General features: G+C 40.7%; 1 protein-coding gene across 2 annotated transcripts in view; it reads left to right on the top strand.

The window, feature by feature from the left end:
- The window catches only part of GMDS (GDP-mannose 4,6-dehydratase), a 412,789-nt gene that overhangs the window by 338,070 nt on the left and 62,201 nt on the right, over positions 1–12,518 (top strand). For both annotated transcript variants that reach the window (XM_048310367.1, XM_048310358.1), the window contains exon 9: positions 432–528. In XM_048310367.1, the coding sequence (XP_048166324.1) occupies positions 432–528 (97 nt within the window). The remainder of the gene's footprint in view (positions 1–431; positions 529–12,518) is intronic.

Genomic DNA, 12,518 nt, shown 5'->3' with positions numbered 1-12,518 from the left:
TTCACGTTTATAAAATTAACAGATTAAAGAGTTCCTGAAAGTATTGGCCAAAATACAAGAATTAAAAATATTTTAAGAAAACAGCTTTGAACCAATCCACAAATGAAAATCCTCACTGTCATATTTATTTGCAGATACATGAGACATTCTGAAATCAGGGCATTTTATTTTCCCTTAGCATTGTGTGTTTAATTTGGAAGTCCTGTATTTTAGACCTTCCACTGAATCAAAAACCAAAACAAAGAGACTTCAAAAGCCATTGTTACTCCATTCAAGTCTAAACTCTCCCTTTGTTCCTTTAGCTAATGAGTTTATACTGTCCTGCAGGGAGAATTGACACCAGCCTCAAGTAAATGAAAGCAGGCCAAACGTTGGTAAGATCAGAGCACTAAAGTAATTATGGGTTGATTAAATGTTTATCTTCTTTACAGGTGGGAAGGGAAGAATGAAAATGAAGTGGGACGATGCAAAGAGACTGGCAAGATTCATGTGACAGTCAATCACAAGTACTACAGGCCAACTGAAGTGGTAAGAAAATGCCCTCTCTTAGCTTTGCAAATGAATAATCCAATCACTCAGCCAATAAATTGCTGCATTTGGCCAGCAGTCTGTGAAAACGGCTTAATTGCACTCCCGCTGCCAGCTTTTAGACCTCTAAATTAGCCTGCTTGTTGGCCCCTCACAGCCAGCTACCTGGGAAGAAACAAGCAGCAGGCGGGAGGAGCGGGTGGCCCTCTCACGGAGACACTGCTCCACTTTGGTCACCCTCCCTGAGTGGGAGAGGCAGTGCTGGGGGGGCTAAAACATCATATGGGAAACAAAACAAAGCATAAAACAGCTCGTTGTGAATGGGAATATGGTCATCTCTTCTCCAGCTGCAAGTAGGGAAAGCAGAAGGTAGGCACTGATGGGCTTGATTATAAAGTACCACCTTCTGTGTTTCACGGTAGTATTTCATCTCCAGCCACTGAGTATCCCCTGTCCAGCTTACATCTCTGTAACTGTGGGTGCTGCAAAATGCTGGTTTAGATGTGCTTGTGTGCTTTGCAGGGTCCCACTCAGCACATGCTCATTTGCAGGACACATCTTTACTCCCAGGAATGCCTCAGTGAAATCTACCAGGGGTGCTAAACCAGCACGTGCTGCTGGCAGGACCAAATCACTACTGTGCTCCAATCACCTAATGCGAATTCTAGGAGAGGGAAAAAACCAACAGTATTTCCAGGTCAGGCAGGATGGTGGCAATGCACTGAGATGGTGCAGGATGAAGCCTGGTTTCTGGACACAGGGAACAGTAGCCCCAGTTGTGCTACGTGGGAGTGGGTGTACCCAGGAGAGGATTCCTCCTCTCCTGGGGAAAGTGATAGGAGCCCCACTGGCTGCTGACACAGCATCATCTGTCAGTGTGTCCATTCAGAAGAGATGTCTGATTCAAGCAAGGGGGTGACAAGAGCACCTTTGTGTTGTTGACACAGATTGCAGGGTGGGAGTGGGGGGCTGCATGTGTGGAAGTGGGCATGGATTCTAAAACTGAAATTCCGAGGGGAATAGAGACTTTCATGTTACGTTAAAAAGGCTGGACCTGTGCATTGGAATCAAATGCTAGGAAGTCATTAAGAGCTGTCTGTCATTCTGTGCTGTGGTAAGGTGTCAGGGTGATAAGGAGGACAGAGACAAAAGGACTTGCCAAACAGGAAAAGGACACTTGACCCAACAAGTCTGTGCTTTGTGAGACCCACTTTCCTGCTTTGTCATACCTCTTACTAACAAGTACGTATTCACTCCTCAAAATTCATAGCTAGTGTGTAGCTCTTTGGAAGTCCTTGCTGTAGTTTTACACTATTCATGTGCTCAGACATATTCTGCTGAAATAGTGCTGCCCATGGTCTTCTTCGTCTCTGTCCCTTTTGGTCTCCTTTTGGGAACATGGTCTCTGGATTTTAAATTCAGTTCATTATACATACTGTTTTGGGACAGTGCATAAGCACACATCCCTCAGGAATACTTGTAATTTCTAGTGGGTCCATACACAAGAATAGGGAGGTATTCAACTACAGAGTGGAATGTGGCCTTGAAATAAACACATTAGAAGTCTGATGCTTATCTGAAATTATCTGGTTTGTCATAGGCCACCTTCTCCATCTCTGTATTCCAGTACCCCCATCCTGCCTTGCTTTTAATACAGTCCCGACTTGGTTCCTGTGGAACCCAGGAAGGCTGTGAAGCTGCTCAAGCATGATCAAGGTAGAAGCACAAAATGAAGTACCTTTGTCTTAAGGAGCATGCAGAGGAACTGTGAGGCAACTCCTCTATGAAGAGATGTGATATCCTTTTTTTGCAATCAGTTTCCTTTTTCGATCGTCTCAGAATGGATACCCAGAATCACTTCCTCCTTCTTTTTAAATTCTAATTTGTTTTCCATTCCTTGTCGAAGGCAGGCAAACTACTGTTTGTTTCATTCAGGGAATCACATCTGTGCAATTCAAAATACTAGACCGAAAACCAATCTGTCACAAGAAAGCAAGGAAAAGCAATGAAATAACTAAAATGGACTCATGGCACCTGTCCCCTCCTGCCACTTGTACCATACTGCTGAAAGCAAGAAAGCCTGAGGTTGACATTTTGGGAGGGATCTTAGCCAGATCATTTAACAGGAATTCTGCTGTTGAATCACAGCTGACACAGAAAATCTGATGCTCAGATTCTCATGCCTTATTTAGAAACATTTCTGTCTGTCTTTCTAAAATTTAACATGGTATTCTGGAAATTGAAAATAAACATAATTTAATCTTGTGTACTGTCAGTTCTGACAGTGCCAATACATTTATTTGAAAACACATTTGTTTTCTTCAGTTAGTGATCCCTGGGGTCAAGGCCTCCCATTGAAAAGCTTAGCTGTACTGAAGAAGAAACCTTGAAATGTGAGACAGTCTTCTGGTCAAACTAAGTAGACCCTTTGAATGCCTTGGCTCTAAATCTTTTCACTCTTCTTTTGACTGCTGTGGGGCCCCTTGATATTTACTGGCCTTGGGAATTGTTCCTGCTAATGCTTCTAATGCCTGTCTCTCTCCTTCCTTCCTCATGTCTTGCCAAATGCAAACCTATCAGTATCATTTCTTTCAGTTTTTGTCAAATTCCTGTCAGTATATTTTCTGACCCTTTTAAAAATGTTTTTGGAGGCTAACCTGCTGTAAGGATTGGGGAAAAATTTTTGATTCTGCTTTTCTTAAAATGAACAATTTTCACAGGAGCTTCATGGCAGGTTTGCTTTCTATACTGGAGGATATACTATGAAAGGTGCTTTCACTTATTTTACAATAAAGCTTTTTTTACAAGCTTTTAAAGCACATGGCTAGAAAAGTCATGCTTTACATTCATCTTCTGCTCTAGGTGTGCAAAGATCAGTTTCCACTAAGATTTACTCACCAGTGAAATGTAGGTACTTCAGAAATTACCTCACTAGTCTTTTCTACTTACAATCAGAATGTTCACGTTGTAGGTGGGCAACTTAGTTTATACTTGGATTTAAATAACCTATTTGGCATTCACAAAAACAATGTTAAAATAATTTTAAATTTCTTTCAAAAGTCAAAACTGAAGTTCAATGAGCTGCCTCAGTGAGTTGGAAACAAGCAGTCCTGCAGCACATAATGTCGTAGGCACCAGGTCTCTCAACCCTTGAAGTTGGGTAACTTTTACAGAGTTAGGGTCTGTCTTTAATTTTCTTATCTTTCAGCAGGACAATTACTTTTAATTTGTATGCATGAATTTTCCCCCAAGAATTGCACAATTGCTTCTAATTAAATTTTGCACATTAAGGTGTTTGAGTAAAAGTGCTTCTATTATTTTTGCATGGCAGATATTAAGCTAACAGTTTTATAGGAGCTTGCTTCATTTCATTGCCTTTTCCTGCAACAATGAAGATTAACTCCAGGTCTCACTGGTCTGTTGTGTCATCACAGAAGTTAGATGTATATATCTCTCAGTTAGGAGTTTACGTCACTTTTTGAAAGGGGAAAATAAAAGAAGCCTCCCAACCATATGTAAATGTTGTTTTTTCTCCAAATCTAATGTTCTGCATGTGTTACGGGCAATTCCTCCCCTTTCCTCCCACCTGTTTCTGCAGTTGTCCTACAGCTTGCCTAGCATAGGAACTGCAGGTTGTATCCATGCATCAGATTTGTTATGGGCTGGCATGGCTGTAACTGAGGATGTACATACATCATCAATGCAAATTTCCTTCTTTTAAGCAAGCCTGGAAACTGTCACAATGTGATGCTAATATTTAAGTAGTCATCTGGCCTCTTATTATTCTTCTTCAAAGGAAAAAGGGCATGCTAACTTCTTCCTTTTGTTATATGACTTAAGCAATTAAGCATTTTTCTCCCAATTCTTTCTAGCACTGATATAAATGAAATATATATATATACATATATATATATGTGATTTCTCAAGTCTTATGTGTGTCACTTATACTAAATTTTGCATTTTTGCTTAACTGTGTTTGGCCTCAGTTACCCTTTTTCCTCCTTAGAATTAAGCAGGATGGCTTTAAATTTCAGTTCCTTCAGATGTTTTTTTAAAAATTCAGCTCTGTGTTTCCCATGTTTCATAGGATTCCAGTAAAAATTCCTTGGGGCATATCACATTCTCCCAAAGTCAGCTTTCTTCAAGTCAAAAACATTTCTGAACTCCTCTAAGTGTTCCTGCCCTTAAGAGCATTTAGAGTCTAATGAAACCATGATCACAAACTCCTAAATGCCCCACACTTCCACTTTAGTTTTCATACAAGCTTCATTTCCTACTCTTAAGTTCAGAGCTGCCTGTGACTGTAAACTGTTCCAATATCTGCATGAGGAAACACGTGCTTCCCTTCCTCAAGGATCTTTTTGCTCATCAATGTCAATATATGGCCTTTATTAATACTCATGAAAATGAAATGGGAACATTCAAGGAAGAATAATCTTCAGATGATTTTCCTGTCTATTTTCCTCTAGCAGTCAGGTAATGAAGTTGTGAATTGTCATAAAACTGACAGTCTTCTCTTATCTGTTTTCTTTCCTTCTGAAAATGTATGTCAACATCTGAAAACTATTGCCTCTGCTGTCCTTAATTCTTCTCCAAGCTGACTTTGCTTCTGTCTCAGCCGAAATGTTTATATTTTCCTTACTTTAATCTCAGCATTATCTCTGCATTGCTTTGCCATCCTCTTCCTTTTATTTGTCCCTCCTGCTAGTAAAACCTGCAGTAGACTGTTTGTTTGTTTTAGTTAAGGCCTTACATATCAGGCATTTCAGAGGTATCTCTGAAAATATACATGTCAAATTCAGCCAAGTAAAATAATGATTAGTAGTAACTTGTCTCTATAGCATCTAAGAGGCACTTAACATATTCTAAATATTTCTCAACAAGCACGTGAAAAAGGGTTTTTAAAAAAATAGTACCACTGTGTGTCTGCCTCTCAAACATGTGTATGGCAGAGCAGACAGCACAGCTCGAGTGATATCATGAAGTGGCAGCAAAGCTGGGGGAGAGCCTGATGGCATTGTGTTCTGCTGTCATTCCTGGGGATGCAACCGTCCTTGAACAGGTAGCTTTCTATTTTTTTTAATCTTATCCTGATTTTGTTCATCTTAGTTCTTCCTTAGGAGGAAGGAAGATCATTATAGCTATCAAGTTTTCCTCTCAATAGGTCACCAAACCGGAGAAGCTTCAGCAGGCTCATGTCCAGTCTTGCTCTGTGTCTTATTTAATCCTCTTACCAGACTCATAGCAGGAGCCCTAGCTTACCTCCTTTCTAGCGGGAGCAGATACCTAACAAGTGCCCCTCCAGCTCTCCCACACAAATTCTGGCTTTTTCCTTCATAATTAGCTCATTACATCAGTATTAGACCAGCACATCCAGTAAAGGAATCCCTCTGGACACCACTGCTCATCCACTGTGCTTTACTCAGTTACTCTCTTTGCGTCATCCTGCTCCTCCTCTGCTGTGCCTCCAACAAAACATTTCTCTGGCAACTTCTACAGCTGGCTCTGTTCCCCTTCTTCCTTCACCACCTCTTTCCCTGCTGTCATTCCTGTGGTTTTGAAACCAGCGATGTGTCATCTGTGACCTTCGCATCTTCACTGATCTTCCTGAGACTCTCTGTGTCTTCTTTCCCATCCCCTAATGCCACAACCATCTGACAAGACTGGCCAGAGGAAGAGGGTGTCCTTACCACCTGGGGTCTAGGTTGGAGTGCTTTTGCACCTTGGGTGTTACACCATATGTTCATTTACAAGACAAATAGTTTTTCTTTGGAAATGTTCAGACTGGATGAAGAAATCTCTGACTGATTTTGGGCAATGCAATTTTCCGATCTGGGTGCATAAAGAGATTGCAACTCCATTGAAAAGCTGGTGTGTAAAGATAAAGCTGTCATCCAGGCAGAAGGGTTGGTGGTTTTGATTCATTGCTCATTTTTCTAAATGCTGTTGACACATAGCAATTAGTGGCAGTCTTAGATGTGACAGATCTCTGCTCAACTCCTGAAAACAGATTTTTAAATTAAACTTAGGTGACTGGAGGATTAAGGCTGAGGGAGAGGTGAGTGAGGATGGAAGGCTGTCTACCTCCTTAATTAGACCCTACCTGATTCAGCCAGGCATCCAAGCAAGTGCTTCACTTCAAGGGCATGAATAGTTAATAGGGACAGTTTCCATACGAGTAGCTAAGAGTGTGCTTATGTGCATTGCTGCATCTTAATATGAAGGACAGCAATTTATCTGTAATGGGAACTGAGAAGGCCAGCCCAAACACTGTGGGAGCTCAGGAGGTGCCAGCTGATTATTCTTGTTTGCCTGCTCCATTGTACAGTGCCTGGGAGCAGAGATGCTGAAATAGCTCAAGACACTTTCTTTAGTCAGGTTCTTTTAGGGTAGCTTTTAGTAGGTAGGCAAGAAGGAATTATACCAAGTCCATGTAGTTTGTAGTTTTAATCAACTGCTCCAGCCCGTAATTCTTCTCTGCCTTCCCGACAGTGGGGGGTCTTACTGCCACCTCTTCACTTATTCATGTTTATTCATGCACAGAAAGTCTCTTTTAATCTCACCTCTTATCCCCTTGCCTCCCCCTTCTCTTGGCCTGCCATTTGGCCTCCTCCTCCCCCTTGTTATCTCTCTCTGTTGTCTCACCCTCATTTGGACCATCCCTTGTTTTCTTATCACTGCCTATCCTATGCCTGTCCCATACAAACACTCCAGCAGATGTGGTGGGAAATGCAAAGACTCTGAAGGGAAGTCATGAGGGTGGGAGAGAGCCTGGAGCAGGCAAAAGCCATGACAGAAGGCTCAGGCAGCACCAAGACACATTTGTCACAACTGCTAGGTTTTCCCTCCTGCCAGCAATCTCTACCACCTACAGCCTATTCCCCATTTTCTGTGTGAGATCAGACATTCAAAAGAGCCAAACTGTGCCTCAGACCACATTTTGGAGTGTCCAGTGAGACTGGCAGAGTGGCGCAGCACAAATCTGTTCCCATCAGGCTTTTCTGAAGACCTTAGTGTCAGAGGTGCTTGAGGTCACTTACACACCTGATTACTGTTCACATTCAAAAGTGGGAGCATGTCTGAAGATCTGTCTCACTTTCAGATGCTGTTTATTTTATTTTACAATGGGTTTTTAGAAGTCAAGCAATATGTTAACAATACTGTTCTCATTTTGACTGTGTTTCCCATGTCGTTGTAACCTTTTCTTTCGAGTGTGCCATGCCAATTCAACCCTTGCAACAGTTTTAGAATGGCAGCAGAGAACTGTAAATGACATGATTTATATAAAAATAAAAATGACTTTTGAATGCAGAGGATATGAGACAGAGGTAAGGTTTCCTTCAGAAAATCTGGAATTAAGGGCTAGGCTTAGTTCTAATTTCTCCAGCCTTAGCCGGAGCTTGCTTGCCTTCAGCTGTTTGTATTTTATTTTATGAGTGAGTGGGTGTACAAAGGAAAATGACAGCCCCAGAGTGTTCATGTGTTTCATCTGAGAAGCCATGAGATGGTTGTAGAGTTGGCAAAAGTAGTTTCTGCTGGGTTTGGGTCAGCAGAGGCCTTGCCATCAGCCTTTTCAGCATGGAGTCCTCCAGTCAGGGGTTTGCTGCGGAAATAGGTGTCTCCAGCCTGGGTATGCCATGGCACCTAATATTTTTCTTCTTGAAAGATAGTACTTCAAGCCACTGATTCTCAAATCCCATGCCCTCTTGCAATATATTTATCAATTTTATATGAGAATGAGTGCAGTTGTCCCTCTGAGGGACAGTCCAGGGCAGTGTGAAAGGGCCATTTGGACCAGGTTAGGAGAAATGCATAAAGGCACAGTAAGTTCTTAGGAAGGAGGAGGGTGTGGGGTTTTGTCTCCAAAAGCTTTCATTTCATGATTTTTCAGGTGTTTCACAGTCCAAAAATGACAGTAGACATCTATCAATTTCTTTTATTTCTTTAGTTATCTGAAGTTTATTCCCCTAGAAACTGTGGGATGTTTTAACTTCACCTGTGGGGAAAAAAAGTCAAAAAATATTCTGCTTAAAAAAAATCAAAATTGTCCCTTCAGTTTTTCTAAGGAAATCCTGATTTGCGGGGGAGGAAGGTACTTTTCTAGGGGAGTCAGAGTTTATTTTAATTTAGTCCTAGAAGTCTTCTGTCTCCGCCAAAATGTCAACAAGGAGTTTTTCTTCAGACCCATCCCTGTCCTTCACCATTTACAATTTCTCTCAAGAGGGAAAATAGTTGAAAGGAGGTGGAAGTTTGGAAGTGGTTGTTTAAAAAAATAAATCTTCACCTTTCCCCTCTATCACTTTTAGAGTCATCATTTGTAAATTAACAACTTCATGATGGAGGCATGAAGAGGTGGGACCTTTGCTATTATTGCTACCCTGTGATGATGATGATGTTGAGGAGTGCTTGTTGAGTGATGTTGAGGATCACCTTCCATACCTTCTTGTCTCATATTTGTATTCCAGAAAAAAACCATAGCAGTAATTCGGACCATATCAGAACTTAAAAACCTTTTACATTATTAATTATTTTTTAGTATCCTTAATGTTTCCCTGGTGTTCAAGAAGACCTTGTATGGTTGAATAGCAGGGGAAATTGAGCCTTGTAGATATAAACAACTTTTTTAAAACTGGGGGGGGAGAGGGGGGGTGCGGGGAGGGGAAGAAGAATTGTTGTTGCTGAATAAAACCTGAGAATAATTATTTCTGTGTCATAAACATCTACAGTATTTGTCATGAACCAGGAAATGGTTCTTCTTGCCCATCTTGGATGTTCCCCAAATTGTCTGATGTCCCAGCTGGATGGGTGAAAGAGGAGACAGTAATTATCTGCAGGGCAGGAGAGACTTAAACATTAAGAGCTTTATGCCTAGGATCAGCTGGAATTTTTTGCTCATTCCTCACATATAGTCTCTGAGCTCACCAAAGCAGACAATATGAAAAATATTAACAGGATTCAAGAAGACATTAGTAATAGATTAAGAGTGCATGCCTCTCTTGTGAGACTTTTTCTTTCTTGATTTCTTTTTTTTTTTCAGTCAGAAAATTCTAAAGGTGAGTAGGTGAAGTCAATTTTAATAATTCACAGACAATAATACATCTATTTCTTGTTTGACAGAGCTAGTGTTTAAACTATTAGCATTGTCTGGCATAACATGAAACAGGGTCACTCATCCCTTTGAAACCTCTAACCTGGCCTCATTTGAATTTCTTCCTTCCAGCTTTGCCAGTACATTTTAATAGTCTTCGTAGAGCTCTCAGCTGCCTTGTGACTTCAGACTTTATCTACCAGGTTGTGGTTAGGAGTAGAGTAAGACAGCACCATTCCTTGTCAACTTTTCTGTGTGCAATGACACAGAAACCTCAGTGCTACAGCTAGCCATTGAAATTCAAAACAGACCACTCAACTGCTGAACAGAAATGGGTTTTTAAATCAGATTTTCTCTTTGGAGCACCATTCTGTAATTTTTGAAAGCACTCTTACTTTTTATTACTTCTTCCAAACTGCTGAACAGGAACTACTTTGCAGTCATGCTTTGTATTGATTAGCCGTAAAGGAAAAGGGGGAATAACAATAATGAAAACAAAAAAATATGGTTTAAAATAGGACACCTGCCTGGTTTTTTGCAGTGATCTATGACAAGTTCATGTTTTTAATTCACTACATCTGTTACCGAGTTAGTGGTTACAGACCTTAGTTTTAAAAATTTCCAGACCGGGTAACTAGGAGTTTAATTGCTTTTGTGCTTACTTTTAATTCTGTTTGACCCATAGAATACTACACTTTTACTTTCTGATTTTGAAAGCAAACCCATATATTGAAGCTTCTTTACAATAACAAAGACTTCTGACTAAAGTAATTGGCTGCCACTATAGTTTTTCCTTAGATAACAGTTGTAAATTTCCAAACCACTAATCTTTGGCAGCATTTTCCTCTTGATCCAAGTTTCTGTTTCCGTGTGTTGGTGGAGATTAAAAAGTGGGTTATGAAGGTGAAATTGGAACCAGAGGAAATGTGAGGTTTTAGGAAAAGCTCAGGTAGGGCCAAGTTTGCTCTGTCCACTGTTTTCATAGCTGTGAAACGAAGCCTACTGGGGCCTTTTCTTGTACTGCAGTGTCACCACTGATCACGCATTGTGACATTTGCTCCTCACTCAAAACAATTCTTCTGTAGGGCTAATCCTATAAAATTACCACAGTCTTTTATCCTGCACATAGTTGGCTGAAAGGGCTTGCAGATGAGTATCCAAGGTAGTATTTAGGTGTTTTTCCTGACCTTCCTTTCTCTGTCTCCTCCCCAAGGTGCTTATTGTTATTATCTTTGTATTTTACATATTTGTTACATGCCTTCTGGATGGCTTCCGGGCTTAAAATAAAGGCCAAAATTAATCTTGACTGATGAAATAAATCCCAGGAGTGAGATAGCTCAGGTATTATAAACAAGAAGTTGTCATGACTAGAATGTGACTAGCCCTATAGGTAAACCACCCACCTCTATAATAATTCAATAGCTGTGTGGCATAAATAAATGCAAGGAGAAGGGGGACACAAGAGTAAAAACAAAAACACAGGAAGATGCCCTTTTCACCACAGTAGAGATCCACGGCAGGGAAAACTTATGAGCACTTGAAAAACAGCCAAAGGGAGTTGGTGATGGATGACAGGCAGTTTGTGTGCTGGAAAGCTCACAAGAAATATTCTTAATTTTGCCTTCTAGTATTAGCAACCACAATTAATTCTACTTTGGCTTAACTGCTGAACGGAATAAAGGAAAAAAAAAGATTGACTTCATTAAGATCTTAAATATGGCCTTGTGAAGGATTTCCTACTCCAGAGTAATGCCTGGACAATTATCTTTGATACCCTTGATAACATAACTTGCTATGACTGAGAATACCATGGATGCAAACATCTGCATCCAGCGGCCCCTTCAGCTGGGATATACTTTCAGAGAAAGCAGGTTTCAGGGCCATGCTTGCTGGGTGAAAAACGTACGTGCAGGTATGTGACAGCTTGTGCACTTGCTGTGGGTTTTGTGAGGATCAGCATTATATACCAGAGTTCATCAAATGGGCATTTTGTACACTGGCATGCAGACAACTTATGACTTACCAGGACTTTGAGCTGGGAGGGCCCATTAAGAAATGTGACAAAGTGGCTGGAGTCGTTGTTGCTTTTGGCTGGGACTACCAAGTATTCTCCTATTTATCACAGAAAGAGGAAAGGGCCTGCTGAAGTGGTCAGGGGAATGTAATCAATAACTCTTTTTCCACACACCAACCAAGGAATGCCAATGAATGACAGCTAGAGACAGAAAGAGCTAAATGCATTAGATGTGAATGCCTCCTTGGTTTGTATACCAATTTTTCCCCTGTTGCTAACTACCTTTTTTCCTGTAAAACCTGCAGAATCTGTGTTGTCCCGCAATGTCTTTTTTAACTGCCAAGAACTCAGAGAGACAGTGTTTGCAGAGCAAAACCTCAAAACCTCTAGAGAGTCCTCAAACACTGGGTGATGTAAAGGCTGTCTCAGGGTTCCTGTGTAACCTGTTAAAGACAGTTCAGGAGATTGGTGTGCTCCAATAGATGTATCACACCTGTGTGTCACTTCCAAAAGCCATAAGGAGATTCTTAAGGCAGAGAAATGAACTTTATACCAAGTTCCTCTACAAGAAAATGTTCATTTTGTATCAGGGTTCAAAGTGAAGGAATATCCAATTAGAATTTTTTGCATTTCCCTTTTAGTCTTTGCTGTCAACTTGCCATATTTTTGCCTTCTCATAAAAAGTACCATCTAACCAATTACAGTGATCTCTGTAGAAATGCACCTTGAAGAAAAGCATTCTGTTGATGTAAATTATTTTAACATGGACTTTGGATATTAGAGAAATTCCTGAATAAGGGAAGGGAGGTTTAGACATTTCTGTAAGGATACTAATTTAAACAGTAATGCTAATGGGAAGGGATGACTTGACAATGCACTGGTGGAGGT

The sequence above is a fragment of the Corvus hawaiiensis genome, chromosome 1, assembly GCF_020740725.1.
Source record: "Corvus hawaiiensis isolate bCorHaw1 chromosome 1, bCorHaw1.pri.cur, whole genome shotgun sequence".
Classification (NCBI taxonomy): domain Eukaryota; kingdom Metazoa; phylum Chordata; class Aves; order Passeriformes; family Corvidae; genus Corvus; species Corvus hawaiiensis.
This window is presented reverse-complemented; position numbering and strand designations above follow the sequence as displayed.